The sequence below is a fragment of the Mytilus californianus genome, unplaced genomic scaffold (genome assembly GCF_021869535.1).
Source record: "Mytilus californianus isolate M0D057914Y unplaced genomic scaffold, xbMytCali1.0.p SCAF_1, whole genome shotgun sequence".
NCBI lineage: Eukaryota > Metazoa > Mollusca > Bivalvia > Mytilida > Mytilidae > Mytilus > Mytilus californianus.
Window position 1 is genome coordinate 67,892,429 of NW_026262581.1, and position 17,456 is coordinate 67,909,884.

At 32.5% G+C, this 17,456-nt stretch overlaps 1 protein-coding gene and 2 long non-coding RNA genes across 4 annotated transcripts in view; 1 reads left to right on the forward strand and 2 right to left on the reverse strand.

The window, feature by feature from the left end:
* Positions 1-17,456, reverse strand: part of LOC127706551 (laminin-like protein epi-1) — a 122,253-nt gene that overhangs the window by 65,446 nt on the left and 39,351 nt on the right. For both annotated transcript variants that reach the window (XM_052211217.1, XM_052211209.1), the window contains exons 26-38: positions 16,253-16,368; positions 14,642-14,847; positions 13,970-14,100; positions 13,569-13,639; positions 12,612-12,756; positions 12,064-12,204; positions 10,315-10,470; positions 9,749-9,856; positions 4,436-4,519; positions 3,769-3,890; positions 2,009-2,117; positions 1,293-1,406; positions 606-724 (exon numbers count right to left, since the gene is read on the reverse strand). In XM_052211217.1, the coding sequence (XP_052067177.1) occupies positions 606-724; positions 1,293-1,406; positions 2,009-2,117; positions 3,769-3,890; positions 4,436-4,519; positions 9,749-9,856; positions 10,315-10,470; positions 12,064-12,204; positions 12,612-12,756; positions 13,569-13,639; positions 13,970-14,100; positions 14,642-14,847; positions 16,253-16,368 (1,622 nt within the window). The remainder of the gene's footprint in view (positions 1-605; positions 725-1,292; positions 1,407-2,008; positions 2,118-3,768; positions 3,891-4,435; positions 4,520-9,748; positions 9,857-10,314; positions 10,471-12,063; positions 12,205-12,611; positions 12,757-13,568; positions 13,640-13,969; positions 14,101-14,641; positions 14,848-16,252; positions 16,369-17,456) is intronic.
* On the reverse strand, positions 5,287-8,081 carry LOC127707314 (uncharacterized). The gene is made up of 4 exons (XR_007984768.1): positions 7,624-8,081; positions 7,149-7,329; positions 6,217-6,476; positions 5,287-6,070 (listed from the first exon to the last, which is right to left on the reverse strand). It is a non-coding gene; the product is annotated as an uncharacterized LOC127707314 (long non-coding RNA).
* LOC127707342 (uncharacterized) lies at positions 5,868-7,535 on the forward strand. Its single transcript, XR_007984788.1, has 3 exons — positions 5,868-5,997; positions 6,291-6,437; positions 7,404-7,535. It is a non-coding gene; the product is annotated as an uncharacterized LOC127707342 (long non-coding RNA).

The following is a 17,456-nucleotide window of genomic DNA, read 5'->3' on the forward strand; positions in this document are numbered from 1 at the left end:
TCAGGAAGTTACAAAAATGCTTATTTTTGGCCCCTAATTCCTTAACTGTTGGTACCATAACCTCCAAAATCAATCCCAACCTTCCTTTTGTGGTATTGAACCTTATGGTAAAATTTCATAGAGATCCATTCACTTAAACTAAAGTTAGAGTGTGAAAACCAATGTGTCTTCAGACGACGACGACGACGCCAACGTCATACCAATATACGACCACAAAATTTTGTTGCGGTCGTATAAAAATAAATCTTAAAAAATCACCTGAAAACAACATATTATCTGATTATCATACATAAAAGCCAATGAATGGTAAAACTAAATTAATTTTACTGCAAAACAACTTACTGTTAGCTACACAATGAAATGTAACATCTACTCTTGAAGTTTAATATAATTTTACAAAAATTCATGTTTGAATTTTTTTTTTGTACTAAATAGTACATTGCTTTTTCTTTAAAATATTTTCATAATACAAACAAAATGATTAATTTATGGAGTCTTGTTTACTGCGAATGATACTCATGTAGTGAATTGAAAAAATATTTTTAAAGCACAAGTTTCATTCTAAACTGTTCTAGTATATATCTATGAAATTAAAAATCGCATACTTGTTAGAAGCAGTAGGAAGTGGGCAGCTACAGATCTGACATGGTCCAGTGGCTGGGTCACCATAGTGACCAGGTAAACATTGGTCACAGTGATCTCCAAAGGTGTTGTCTCTGCAAGTCTGTAAAACAGATATCAAAACTTGAAATGATACTTTTAATGAATTATAGCATACAAGTTTAAATAAAATTTGATATTTTTCAAAATATATAAATTTCTTGATGCTTTGTCATTTTCCTACTAAACATTTTACCAAAGCTGCTTTTAAATATTACATATTACCAAGAGACCACAGAGGCAGTAAATTCATAAATGTGGAAAAGAAAAAGAATAATTTGTCTAATTACTACATGTTTTTTTTAAATAGAATTAGTGTAATTTATATTTATTATGTAATATTGTCTCTTATTATTCACTCACAATAAAGTTTTGTTCACTTTTAGAAAGAATGTATTCACAGTAATCACTTTAAAGATGAACTACATTTCATCAGTGTGAAAATGAATTCTGTATTTTTGTTCATCACACACACATGCAAAAAATCATCGGCCAATAATTCTTAAATATAAAATGGTTTATAAATCCCACATAATTCAAATGACAATGTACATTTACCAAAAAATACATATTTTGTTTGAACAACCATTATGTATACACAAATGAACCAAATCTTCATTTAGATTACTTACCTGACAAACACCTGTCAATGAATCACAGGAATCAGCATGTCCATTACATCTACATGGTACACATGTTCCCAGGTAAGGTGTGGACTTTATTCTATAAAATCCTGTCTCACAACTCTGAAATATTAAAATTCATCATATGTTAAATGAAGTCTTAAGTTTCTCATCTTGTATTTTTTTATTACCAGATATTGAATGCATAGTAAAATGACCTATTTTACATATAGAATCTATTATTAAAATAATTTCTGTACGAAAATGGTCCTGATGACGCCTGCCTTGCAGGAGAAACATGGCGACCAAGTTTAATCAAACTGCAGACTCTTTGAAGTGTTGTTGTCACATATAGGTATTTTAATTCAAGTTATTTCAGTTTATCAAAAAGATTATTTTGTAAAATCTCAATGTAGTCAAACAGACATATATGAGGTTTTTCTTTCTCTCTCTCTCTCGGTCTCTCGGTCTCTGTTGTGTGTGTAGTTATAGGGAGAAAGCTTTGTAGACTGTTGTTTGTCTGTTCACCATATTTAGTTTTTTGCCATAGCATTATCAGCTTGTCTTCTACTTATGAGTTTGAATACCCCATTGGTATCCTCTGTCTCTCTTATACCTCACAAGCAGTTCCCATGTAGCCCACTGGGCATTGACACTGTTCAACAGACACTGCTCTATACAGGTTTTCTCTCTGTGTTGTGTGCAGTTGGGAGGAGAAAGCTTACCTCACAAGAAGTTCCTGTGTAGCCCACTGGACATTGACACTGTTCAACAGACACTGCTTGGTCTCCAGCTCCATCTTCTTTGGCATATTCCATCTTCACTTCCATTAATCTGAAGACAACAAAATAAATCATTCTTTTTATTGTGTAACATTCAAAAAAATATACTGTTGATTCTTTTATTTTTGTGGGTACCAATTTTCGTTGATTAAGGAAAACTTGGATTTTCATGGATATTTGATTTTGTTTCATAATTGACAAAATATGCAAATAAACCTATAGAGAATTTGTAACTTGTTGAACATTTAAAGGAGTAGGTTCGATAAGGCCCCTAAATGGCCTCTACTTCTAGCTTAAATTTCAAATTAGGATTTATTGACCAATATCACAAGAAATCATTGCTAACAAATGACTAGATAGAAGATATCTCTTTTTGTCGAAAATTTACGTACTTGCGATCTATTCATGAAGTCACAAATAGCACTCATTTTGATTTTCCTCAAAAATTCAATGAAAAAAAGATAAGATTTCCATTGATTTTTTGGATAGGAAATATAGAGCGCATGCAACGACAAAAACGATCTTTTGACAGAATGTTTGTTATGAAATTTAACATATCTGACTTGAATATTTAGTTTGTCAACGCCTGTGCTCTGTTTCCTAGGTCTTAATTTGGTTGAACTCCGAAAGATTCTGTGAAATTTCACAAAAATCTTTTTTTTTGACTACTTGGAATGTAAAAATCAACGCATTCTAACAAAACTTTAACAAACGAGTTCTATTTAACTTTCTCACATGTCATTTCATCATCTTTAAACATTTTTTATCTTGAAACACTGAACTTAAAAATCAGGGCCACATATGGCCCTTACCAAACTTACTCCTTTGTGGTTCACCTGTACCCACCAAATCAACAAAAAATGGTATCCCATGAATTGAATCCACATAACATACTTATCTTTACAGTGAAAGTTCTTTTTTTTTTTGTATAACTATTCTTAACAAGTAAAAATGTGAGCTACTGCTCACTGATGATGCCCCCGCCGAAATATTTCGGTAAACAGGAAGTTGTTGAGTGATGAATCTGAAAACGCATCACATGGTATAGCTGACTTACATAAATCCTGAAACCAAATTTCAGAAATCCTTGTCAGGTAGTTCCTGAGAAAAATGTGACGAAAATTTTCAACTTGGCTATCATGTGTAAAATAATACAAGTGTTCGGTAAACAGGAAGTTGTTGAGTGATGAATCTGAAAACGCATCACCCGGTGTAACTTACTTATATAAACCCTAAACCAAATTTCAGAAATCCTTGTCATGCGACGAAAATTTTCATGGGACGGACAGATGGACTGACGGAAGGACAGACAGAGGTAAAACAGTATACCCCCCCCCCTTTTTTAAAGCGCGGGTATAATAAATCTTACATTTACTTGTGGAACAAAAATAGAAATCATACAACTTCCAGCCCTAACCATAAACATGCAAATTAGAAGAACATTCAAACTGAAGCAGAACCACATCTTTCTACAAACAAATAAGAAGATAAAACCTGTATTCTGTACAGATACATATATATAGTTTTGTTATTTTTTTCAAGCTGATCTGCCAACCTCTTATAATTGTTATTTTTTCCAAATAAATAAGACACATTTCTGTAACAACAACCATCTTGGCCAAGCTTAAACTTGCGTGCTTTCTAGACTGCTCCTTATAAGATAATTTATAGAATATCAATTAAAGAATTAAGAAAAGAAATACCTTGCTTCACCAGGTGAGCTATAGTGATTGGCCACAATATGTAGAGCATCAACATCCACCAAGATATCATATAGTTGTTCTCTGGTAATACTCAATTCTGTAGCAGCATCTCGGAACTTATTCTACAAAAACAATCACTTAGTTCTTAAGAAATATCTTCAAAGTAATGCATCATAGTCAATCAAGGAATTCTGATCAAAGAATGGAACAAATCATTCAAAGCAGTCACATCGTTTAGTAGTTTATAAAATTAATCACACAAATAAGTAATGAGATTAAATATCTCAATACGTCAAAGACCATTTTCATCTTGTTTTTGAGGACTTGATATTTAACTGTAAAAAAAATTATTAAATGCCACTGTTATCCTCTGTACATAGTTATAAAGTAACAGAATCTTATTCATATTGTTCTGAAGTGTTGGTTAATATCAAAATACAAGCTCCTTGAACATAACAAAAGATTAATTGGTAATTATACAAATATACAATTAAATTAGTTTTACTTATCAAAATCATAATCTGATAATAAAAAAAGATTTTTTTTCAAGCAAAAAATATACATCATCTTAGCTAATTGAATCTTAATCAATCACAATACTTGAATTCTCTTTTACATCATTATTGTATATCAATATGACAAAGAATATGGTAAAAAGGGTACTAACCTCAGATATCTCTAACTCATAATTAAACATAGAACTAGGCTGAGGCACTGATGTGTAGGTGTGATAGATAGTCATGTTGTGTCCCTGCAAAATATCAAATATCAATAAGGTCATATTATAATAACTAAATATTTTTCTCCATTTGCCATCAATTTCTCATCTTCGCTAGCCAAGGGTTACGATCCACTTCCCTCCTCTCCACCCTTGCCGGATTGAGATAGAATTTCGGAGACACAAGGTAATGATTTTTATTGGTTGCAGTCGAAACTCGCTGCATCCAATCAAAAAGCGCCTATAACATGATCACATGTAAATGTAGAAAGTGTATGTAAACAATTGCCACGTGCTTATTGTGCAACAAGTCTTTACATCCCTAAACATACGACTATATTTAATACAATTTGAATGTTTTTAATCAACTAATAGAAGTTCCTGTGTATGTTTCTTGCACAAATGCATGAATGTCAACATATATATTCGTTTCCTGCTTTACCAAGTGTGTAGAATCTAGACGCTACCGTGTTTTTACCTCCAAATTGAAGAGTTCAAGTGCTACCATTGGTCAAGAATAATGTATTCGGAATTGGCGTGACTTTAATCTACTGTTAGATGGCGCAACATTGTTATCACAAATGTTGGCTTAATCTGCCAAGGGTGGAGAGGAGGGAAGTAGATCGTAAACCTTGGCTAGCGAAGATGTCAATTTCTATACTGAGCTAGTTTAACACAAAACAAAGTATGTGTATGTCAATTTGTAAAATAACTATTAATAAAAAAACATGAACAAGCACATAAGTATGTCACATTTATTGCAATTTTGCTAAACTCTCATATCACAAACCTTTATGAATAACAAGAGTGGACACGCTGAAATGTCTCGCCTTCTTTACTAACCATTGATATTATGTTGATAGTCCTAAATGAAAGCTTTACTACAACTATTACATAAACTTAACATGATCCAAGAAAATGAAGTCAAGGTCATATAAACCAAACAAGAAATACATGTACACCTTACAATCATTCAATACACTAAATATAGTTGACCTATTGCTTATAGTTTCTAAGAAACAGACTTAACCAAGAAAACTAAACATTGACCAATGAATCGTGAAAATGAGGTCAAAGTCAGATGAACCATGCCAGGCAGACATGAACAGCTTACAATCCTTCCATACAACAAATATAGCTGACCTATTGCTTATAGTTTAAGAAAAACAGACTGAAACACATAAACTTAACACTGAGCAATGAACTGTGAAAATGAGGTCAAGGTCAAATAAAACCTGCGAGACTGACATGTACATCATAGAATATTTCCATACACCAAATATCGTTGACTTATTGCATAATAGTATAAGAAAAAAGACCAAAACTCAAAAACTTAACTTTGACCACTGAACCATGAAAATGAGGTCAAAGTCAGATGACACCTGCCAGTTGGACATGTACACCTTACAATCATTCCATACACCAAATATAGTAGACCTATTGGATAAAGTATAAGAAAAACGGACCAAAACACAAAAACTTAACTATAACCACTGAACCATGAAAATGAGGTCAAGGTCAGATGACACCTGCCAGTTGGACATGTACACCTTACAATCATTCCATACACCAAATATAGTAGACCTATTGGATAAAGTATAAAAAAACGGACCAAAACACAAAAACTTAACTATAACCACTGAACCATGAAAATGAGGTCAAGGTCAGATGACACCTGCCAGTTGGACATGTACACCTTACAATCATTCCATACACCAAATATAATAGACCTATTGCATACAGTATAAGAAAAACAGACCAAAACACAAAAACTTAACTATAACCACTGAACCATGAAAATGAGGTCAAGGTCAGATGACACCTGCCAGTTGGACATGTACACCTTACAATCATTCCATACACCAAATATAATAGACCTATTGCATACAGTATAAGAAAAACAGACCAAAACACAAAAACTTAACTATAACCACTGAACCATGAAAATGAGGTCAAGGTCAGATGACACCTGCCAGTTGGACATGTACACCTTACAGTCCTTCCATACACCAAATATACTTGACCTATTGCTTATAGTATCTGAGATATGGACTTGACCACCAAAACTTAACCTTGTTCACTGATCCATGAAATGAGGTCGAGGTCAAGTGAAAACTGTCTGACAGGCATGAGGACCTTGCAAGGTACGCACATACTAAATATAGTTATCCTATTACTTATAATAAGAGAGAATTTAACATTACAAATAATCTGAACTTTTTTTTCAAGTAGTCACTGAACCATGAAAATGAGGTCAAGGAAATTGGACATGTGACTGACGGAAACTTCGTAACATGAGGCATCCATATACAAAGTATGAAGCATCCAGGTCTTCCACCTTCTAAAATATAAAGCTTTTAAGAAGTTAGCTAACGCCGCCGCCGCCGCCGGATCGCTATCCCTATGTCGAGCTTTCTGCGACAAAAGTCGCAGGCTCGACAAAAACTTAACACTGAGCAATGAACCATGAAAATGAGGTCAAGGTAATATAAAACCTGCGCAAATGACATATAGATCATAAAATATTTCCATACACCAAATATAGTTGACCTATTGCATATAGTATTAGAAAAAAAGACAAAACTCATAAACTTAACTTTGACCACTGAACCATGAAAACGAGGTCAAGGTCAGATGACACCTGCCAGCTAGACATGTACACCTTACAATCATTCCATACACCAAATATAGCAGACCTATTGCATACAGTATAAGAAAAACAGACCAAAACACAAAAACTTAACTATAACCACTGAACCATGAAAATGAGGTCAAGGTCAGATGACACCTGCCAGTTGGACATGTACACCTTACAGTCCTTCCATACACCGAATATACTAGACCTATTGCTTATAGTATCTGAGATATGGACCAAAACACAAAAACTTAACTATAACCACTGAACCATGAAAATGAGGTCAAGGTCAGATGACACCTGCCAGTTGGACATGTACACCTTACAATCATTCCATACACCAAATATAATAGACCTATTGCATACAGTATAAGAAAAACAGACCAAAACACAAAAACTTAACTATAACCACTGAACCATGAAAATGAGGTCAAGGTCAGATGACACCTGCCAGTTGGACATGTACACCTTACAGTCCTTCCATACACCAAATATACTTGACCTATTGCTTATAGTATCTGAGATATGGACTTGACCACCAAAACTTAACCTTGTTCACTGATCCATGAAATGAGGTCGAGGTCAAGTGAAAACTGTCTGACAGGCATGAGGACCTTGCAAGGTACGCACATACTAAATATAGTTATCCTATTACTTATAATAAGAGAGAATTTAACATTACAAATAATCTGAACTTTTTTTTCAAGTAGTCACTGAACCATGAAAATGAGGTCAAGGAAATTGGACATGTGACTGACGGAAACTTCGTAACATGAGGCATCCATATACAAAGTATGAAGCATCCAGGTCTTCCACCTTCTAAAATATAAAGCTTTTAAGAAGTTAGCTAACGCCGCCGCCGCCGCCGACGTAGCCGCCGCCGCCGCCGCCGCCGCCGCCGGATCGCTATCCCTATGTCGAGCTTTCTGCGACAAAAGTCGCAGGCTCGACAAAAATACAAGTTTTAATTTTGGCTTTACAGTACATTCCGGTTATTTGCATAGCCTATTTGTCAGACAAAATTATGCAATAAAGCGGAGTATGCTTACATCCGAAATGTCAAATTACGGAGTCAAATAACGTCAATAGAACAGATCAGTAAATCCCTGAAGAAAGATGAACGTCTATAATCCAATTACAACATATTGAATGTTGATTTATTCTAATAAAAGTTATATGTCTAGTGTCATACATTTTATTTTATTTTGTATTATTTCAATAAATATTATAAACACATTTTGTTTTAGTTTATTTGCGTACCGACGTTTCCTTTACCAGTTTACCTGGGATACGAAAATAGATTCGTTCTAAAAATAGATTTGTTTCTATGACCCGTATGTACAATGTACATTGTTACGCTTTGATTAAAATAAACTGTTTAACAAAATTACATAGTTTATAATAATTTTAACAATAGATGTGTACTAAACTGCCTTTGATATACAATATTTACAGCTTGCAGAGTAAAGTAACACTGTTCATTTAACTTCGTTAGTTTCGTATATGCAAAGCAGTAATGGGGCCCTGTACGGGTTATTTGCTGGACACGAGTATTGAAAGTGAGAAAATATAATAATTAGAAGTAAATGCTCTTTTCAAAATATATTAAAATTAAATGATTGATGTATAAAATTCTTTAACCATATATAAATGCACTGTAATATTAAACATAAATGCAGATCACCCCAAGCCCAATTACGAGAGTTCACATTGGATAATGATCGATAATTAGCAGGCGTTATTGTTTTTGAATTTCACCCCAAATGTAATCTATGGACAATGTTTGAAGTCCAATCAATTATTTACACCTTTTTAGATAGAATGGTCAGTGTTTTTACAACAATTATCTGTTTGATATTTTTATGACCTCGAGGCTTAAAATAGAACATGGGAAACTTTACCCGTGTAGACATCGAGGTTTATTTTAAAATCAAATTCAATCATATAAACACGAAAGAAACTGTTTTAAAACTTTATTTGAATAACACAAAAGTAAATATGAAATAATAATGAAAATAATGATGCATTCAAGAAAACAATACTCACCAACTTGCCGTTTCCGGTCAAAAATTTCGACAGATTTAACCAAGCATATCTAGATGGCGATTATTTTCTATGTAATAAACCGAAAGGCCACTTGTAGAGCTATGCATATAACCGGACAATTTAACATTAGATGAATGGGAAATGGTTTTGTGCAGGTGAAAACTATGCAATTAACCGAATTATGCTATGAAGCGGTATGCAATTAGGTGGAGTCGACTGTACATAAAATAAACCACTGGAAACAATATTCAATGATATATTTATCAGACATTGAAAAAGTTAACTGTTAACTCAGTTAACTCTTGTGTAACATAATCTCAAACTTTTACAATTGTTGATTCCGCCCGTACAGGAAACAGCACGTCTGTCTTGCTTCAATGACTATCGTCACACGCAAGATAAAAATATATCATTACATAATAAGTTTTAAATCTGATTTCACCATTAATGGATTCATATTACCGGTATATCTATAATTTATTTCTAACCACTTTAAGATTTCTTCTAACTTAACATAAGTTTATGCAGACCAAGATGCATAATGTAACCTATTCCAATCAGGATCAAATAAATGTACCAACCTTAATGATAACATCCATATTAGATGTCATTTGTTCAGATACAGTAGGATCTTCTCTGGGTAACATGTAGATTGACTGGAACTTCAATTTACCTCCATATGATCTTAGCTGAAATAAATATCAGTTTTATAAAAAATATTTTATGACTGGTTCTTATGCACAGAAAACACTGGAACTGTCACCTGCAAGATACAGGTATCTGCCATATTTACATTAGCTATAAATATACATTTGGCAATGAGAAATCTCTTTGAGAACTAACCTTATGGAAAATGAGCATGCAAAATTTTGTAGAAAATTCCACTAATATTTTTGTAATGTTTTACTAGTTAATGGCAGAAGACATTAGGACAGTCACAAAATACCAACATAGCCTAAAATGTTTACAATCTTAAGGTAAAATTTGGGAGCTACAAATGGTCATTTTAAAGTTCTAAAGTAGATATCTTGTTTCTTGTAGTATGATCAAACTAGGTTACTGGCTGATTAGATTCTATGAATTCTTTTATCTAAAGTATGCAGCAGGAGCTATCAAATTAGTTGGTTGATTAGTCTATAATTTATACCTTATTTCCTAAGTATGGAGCAGGTGCTATCCAGTACATTGGTTGGTTGGGGTCTATGGTTTTGTTGACAGCATCCAATACCGCTATTATTGTACCAGCTTCACGAAGAGCGCCTTCCATTGTGTTGGTTACAGCCCAGCTAGTCATATCTTCTACCTGTAATAGAATAAGATAACATCCTTACAATGTCTATGCACATATTTTATCTGTCCAAGGGCAATAACTTCAATATATAACTTGGTAAATAAATGTGGATAGTGTCCACATGTGGACACAGATGATGCCCCCGCTTGCATATCATATAGTTATAAAGGGACATAACTGAAGAACGGTAAAAGTGACGCTACCCAAATTTGAACTTGATCTGAGTTTTGTGGTAATAAGTACTGTAAATTCAGAAATTATTGCGAGGTTTTTATTAATGCGAATAGTGCAACTGGGTTAGTATCGCAATAATTAGAACTCACATTCTGATATCTGATATATGCATCTGTTTGCAGAATTTCCTGAAATCGCAATAATTAATCTCGCATTATTGTCCATTCTTCATAAATCGCAATAATAAATGCATGCAATAATTTCTGAATTTACAGTATTGTGTGTAAGTCTCATAACATTTGGTTGAGGCTAACTAAGTCGAGAACAGAAACTAAAAATTCAGCAATTTTTCTATTTGTAAACACGCATAACTCCAGAACGGTTGTGTAGAAGTTTTATAACATTTGGTATAGACAAACTAAAGTTAGAGAACTGAAACGAAAAATTCAGCAATTTTTATGTTTATAAAGGGACATAACTCAAGAATGGTAAAAGTGTCACCACCAAATTTCGTACTTAATCTGTATTATGTAGTAATAAGCATTGTGTATAAGTTTCATAACATTTGGTTGAGGCAAATTAAAGTTAGAAAACGGAAACAAAAAATTTGTACTTGATCTCAGTTTTGTGGTGATGAATATTGTGTTTAGGTTTCATAATGTTTGGTTGGGGCAAACTTAAGTTACAGAATGGAAACTAAAAATTTTGCAATCTTTCAATTTATAAAGGGGCATAACTCAATAATGGTTAAAGTGACACTACCCAAATTCAACTTGATCTGTGTCTTATCAGTTGAAGTCAAAATTAAACATTGCATTGTATAAAGCATTGATAGTAGTTGATTCAACTATAATCATGGACAAAGGAAGATAACTCCAATTTTGAAAATTACTCTGATATTTAGAAGAAAATAAAAATTTTGCAATTTTTCCATTTATAAAGGGGCATAACTCTAAAACGGTTAAAGTGACACCACCAAAATTCTAACTTGATCTGTGTTTTGTGGTAATAAGCATTGTGTATAAGTTTCATAACATTTGGTTGAGGCAAACTCAAGTTAGAGAACAGAAACCAATTTTGGGACGTACGTACGTACAGACGGACAAGGGTTAAACTTAATGCCCCCACCGCTACGGCGGGGGCATAAAAATTATGTTTTCACAGAAATCCCTCAAATTACAAATGTTACTTCCAACAATAAAACATGCATTAAGGTACCTGTAACAAAATTAAAATGACCGTCAAAGTAAAAGAAAACATTAACTTATAACTTATTTTCTCAAGTTGAAAAACTCAATGTGCCAGAGTAGGAAAAACTGCAATATTTGAATTATCAACAGTAATTTACTGGATGAATAGTATTTCCAAAGTTTTGTTTAAGTTTCTTGATGTCATAAAGTTGGGTTGTGTGGACCATTAGCAACTACTTACATCGTCCCAGTACATGACTGTACTCTGACATGTCCTTGTGGTTCCAAAACAGAAACACTGTAAACAACCTTTAGGATTCCTTGGGTCAAGGTGATATGATCCTGGTTGACATCTGTCACAATATGGGGGTGCAACGTTTGTCTGAAAAATAAAATTATTACAATGTATTAGTCATAACTGAGAAATGAAAACCTGGTAGCGATAATATGTTGCTGTTTACCTAAATATGGTACTCCTAGAGTGGGGGTATAATATTCCATATGAAATTCTTCTGTTGTAAAATATAAACCACTAATATTTTTGTAAATTTTCTGTTTCAAAATAAAGAAATAATGAATGATTAAAGCTGTATTACAGAAAAAAATCCTACAATCTTTTATAGTTATCAATGTTCCAAAACACAGTATTGAAAACTTGAAGTAGCATTCATATTGATACTAACTCAACGTTTTTAATTGAAAAAGAATATTTTTCGGTATAAAATCTGAATTATAACATTTTCATCTAAGAATTGACCCAAAACAATAATATAAAGTCTGTCTCCTTACCTTACATTCACACTGGCCTGACATAGCATCACAAACATTTTCTATGGTTCCTAATTCATTACAGTTACATTTTTCACAGGCAGGGAAGGTGTGGTATCCAATCTTACAATGGTCACATTTACGATTTATTATATTCTCCTTGCAGCTGAAAAGATCATACAGAATTCCTGTTGATATATGACACAATGATACTCTAAAATTGTTCCCAAATTTTCACTAGAACCAATTTCGCATAAGAGATGTTGTTCCTACAAGCTAACCCTTGGTCCTTATTCAGAGAACAGGAAATACTTTTAACATCACTTTAATAAGAGTGACCTAAAGGTATCATTAAAGTATACAATTGAAATTTCAGACAACATACTACACTTGTTAATTAAAAGTACTACACTTGTTTATCAAAAGTTGCATCAAAATTCATCAAGATTAAAACTTTTTGGAAGATTTGAAGAAAAAAAGTTCACTCTCTACCCTACACTTGACTGAAAGTGTTCAACATGAAAAAATATTGCAGATTAAACCCTTCCTTGAATTAAGTGAACTATATTCTCTCCATAAGTTGTAGAAAGAAGATAACTCTTTTCTCTTGAGACTAACAGACAATTTAAACTGCCTCAACGACAACTTTTCAAAGGTACATGTAGGTAATTGTAATATTTAAGGTATAAGGGTACAGCATTTGAAGAGTTGTTACTGTTCATTTGGTATTTGACAGTCACAAATGGTGTTTAACTTTCATTGCAAAGCCAGTAAAAAGAATATTTGTCAACCTCAAAGTATCAATTCCATTCAACTGTAATATTCATCAAATGTTAAAAATAAGACATTTGAAAAATCCGGGAAATGTTGACTGTCATTGCAAAACATGTCACCAATGACTCCATCCATCAACATAGAAATTGACTATTGCATTTAATTTCTTACTATATCTTAAGGCTAAATTCTACATGAACTTACTTGCATCCACCAGTTGTCTGATCACAATTCAAATCTCCATATACAATGCCATCTATGTTACATTTACATTCCTGTAACAACATTTAAGCGCTACATTGTCAAGGACAGAATTACATAATTATTTTTTTTCTCCATTTTCAAATTCATATGCATTTTTATCACTTCTCAATCTTCATCAAAATTTTATCAATAAAAGGATCAAGTTTGACTGTGTTTTTAGTACAGAATCTATTATTCAGACTGACATTTTCCAATATTACTTTTCTTTCTATTGTAAATTTAAGTTTTGCAATGCATAATAAAACAAAGATTCCCCTACTGCAACAATACAAGCATTTGAAATAAGTAGAAAGATGCCTGTTCTTTAATGATTAGGTTAAGAATTAGCATAAAATACTGACTGTGCATCCAACAAGGGCATCATAGCCATAAGTAGCTGGGGAACACTGGTCACATCTGGCTCCTACTACATGGGGTGGACAGATACAATCACCGGTCAGTGGATGGCAGGTTCCGAATGGACAATCACATTCTGTAAGGATAAAAATACAAAGAGGGTAAGTCATAATACATGATCTTCCAAATGATGCTTTTTCCCTGAATAAATTACAATGTTCTTTGACACATATTCCCCCAAATATTCCAAGGTCAACCGGGGCAGTTCCTTCATAAAATCAAAATGGGAATCTTGTGTATTCTAAATTACTGTCCTAAATTTTTCTATATCCATCTTTAAAGACAACTTACTAAACACAGTGCAAGTTTTAATGCAATGTATGCGAGAATATTTGCAAACATAAAATCTACTGATATCATTATGACAAAATTTTAGACAAAATGATTGAAAAAATGTTATAGTTACAAAAATGGATGCAAATAAATCCTTTTTTATTTGCCAATTGAACAGACATGCAATTTTTTAAGTGACAGGGGTGGATGCTGCACGAGAAACAATATCGAATAATCTATAAAATAGGCACTTTCCCAAACTAATCTTTTTTTCAATAATTTAAATGAAGACATTTTGCTTTGCATCATGCTACAAATTGTTGATAACAGTTAAATATACTTACTGATACATCTTGGGAATCCATAGTAACCCTCCTCGCACAATTCACATCTACGTCCAATGACATTCTGACGACACTGACATTGTCCACCAAACTGATTACAATCAAAACTTAGTGACCCATCAATATTACAGTCACAAGAAATGGCTCCATTGTTAAAATCTGTTGTCAAGGTAAAAACACCATCTTTACAAAACTGGGAATTGTTTCTAAAAATAAAACAGTAAACAATGACCATCCTTACAAAACTGGAGAGTTGTTTCTAAAAATAAACTCAATATGTTTACTCCTTTTGGTATTAACACATATTACAAAATTGTGGTTCATGGAACAGCAAATGAATACTGTAAATTCAGAAATTATTGCGACATTTTAATTAATGCGAAAAATGCGACTGGGTGCATAGAACTCACATTTTGATTTCTTGAAATTGCAATAATTAATCTCAAATTTTTGTAAATTCTTCAAACTTCGCAATAATTTCTGAATTTACAGTATTACAAGGATGTTTTCCATAGTTTCAAGAGAACCAGCGAAAACCTTGCTTCATCTGCAGTCAGAAGTTATAATTCTCGATAAAAAGATCAGTGGTATGTCATCAATCATCTATGAAAAGTTAAATAGAAAACTTTATTGTTTGAATAATAAACTGTTAACACAGAGATATGTCTCACCTATTTGTTATTTTGATAATGCAAATGTTGAAATTAAAATAGCAATACTTTAACATGTAAGTTATGCAAATATACAAAGTCAATAAACCATGACTGAAGGTACAGGGCTAATCAATCTCCATGGAAATGAGATGTGCCAATGCTAATACAACTGCATACCAAATACCATTTACTTTTCATAAGTTGTTCCCTTTAAATTAACCTAAACACAAACATTAACTTGTAAATTATGTAAAAGTTTCAAAGTCAATGAACCATGATTAGGGGTTGGGGTTATATAATCTCCTTGGAAATGAAACTTGCAAATGCCAATACATTTGTATACAGAATATCATTGACTTAACATTAGTGGTTCATCTTAAACTGACCTAATCATAAACTAATACATGTAAACTAAGCAAAAGTTTCAAAGTCAATAGACCATGACTGATGGGTAAGGACCAAATATTCTCCATGGAAATGAGATGTGCTAATATTTATACAACTGCATACCAATTATCATTGACCTACCACAAATGGTTCCCCTTAAACTGACCTAATCACAAACTAATACATGTAAACTAAGCAAAAGTTTCAAAGTCAATAGACCATGAATGAGGGGCAGGGCCAAATATTCTCCATGGAAATGAGATATGCCAATGCTTATACAACTGCATACCAAATATCATTGACCTACCACTAGTGGTTTCCCATAAACTGACCTAATCATAAAACTAATACATGTAAACTAAGCAAAGTTTCAAAGTCAATAGACCTTGACTGAGGGGGTGGGGCCAAATAATCTCCATAGTAATGAGATGTGCCAATGCTAATACAACTGCATACCAAATATCATTGACTTACCACTTGTGGTTCACCATGAACTAGACCTAATCACAAAATAATACATTGTTGAAACAGCATACCTATGTCTCTGTCAAGGCGAGACAAAAATACTTACATAAGTTCAAATCCTGGTCCAATACAGTCCTTCAGGAACTCTACCGAGTGATCAATAGGTTGTAAGTTCAAGTGTTTTGAGTCATAACTACTGGACGGTATTACTAGAACATAATCCTGAAACAAAACATAATTCAATTATTATCATACAAATGTTAATTACATCATATTATCAACTGGAGTGATGTATTTATGTTGTCGAATGTCAATGAACACTCAATGTTTACAATAACAAGACATACCGTAAATATATAATAAAATAGGGAAATGTTAATAATAATAATAATAAATACTTTATTTAAAGAGGATAAAATTAGTTAGTACAATACTAATCTCCTCTGATGCCCTCTGAATAACTCAAAATATAACATATACATATACATACATACAGCTTTTTATGCAAGCAAATGATGAAAAACATAGATTCGTTTCATGAACATATTTTCTTAATGATGTACAAGACAAATATATGGATTTTTAGAATAAAGATAAATTTCTGTAATAATCATTATTTGGTTGGTTTTACATGTTATATATGAATCTGATAATTAGCTTTTTTGTCCTAGAAACAAAAAATTATGATACCTTTGTTTGAACTGTTCTATCTTTTATATCTTTTTTATTTCTACAATAATACTGTTCTAAAGAACAGTACCGGAATATTGAAAAGTTTCTAACAGTAGATTTAATAGACCCTTATATCACCCAAATATTAGTTACCATACATGATCTTAAATTTACCACAATACTAAGGAAAAAAGTTAGGAAAATAAAAAAATTACATTTAAAAAGAGTTTCAATTGCAACACACCAATACAGAATCTGTATATCTTGTAAGAATGTCTTGATTTTCCTTGTTTTATATCAACTTTTAAGTATATTTTTGATTGGAAAAGTATGTGCACACCATAAAAACAATTTTATATTTGGTGAGATTATGAAAATAACTAGTATGATAAAGCTGATCTAAAATTGTTTTCTTGTTTCTTGGCTGCACACAATGCTTCCACACAGGAAATATTGACAGAAATTGTTTACATCAGCATTTTTCTTAATTCCATGATAAGGCATATTAAGATGTTATAACATCAAAAATCTTGTGTAACTCATCTTTATTTCTTGATTTAATATATTTTCATACATTATGTACAAATTTGAAATTTATCTCAAAACCTTCATATTACTGAGCCAAAATTAGCCTTAAT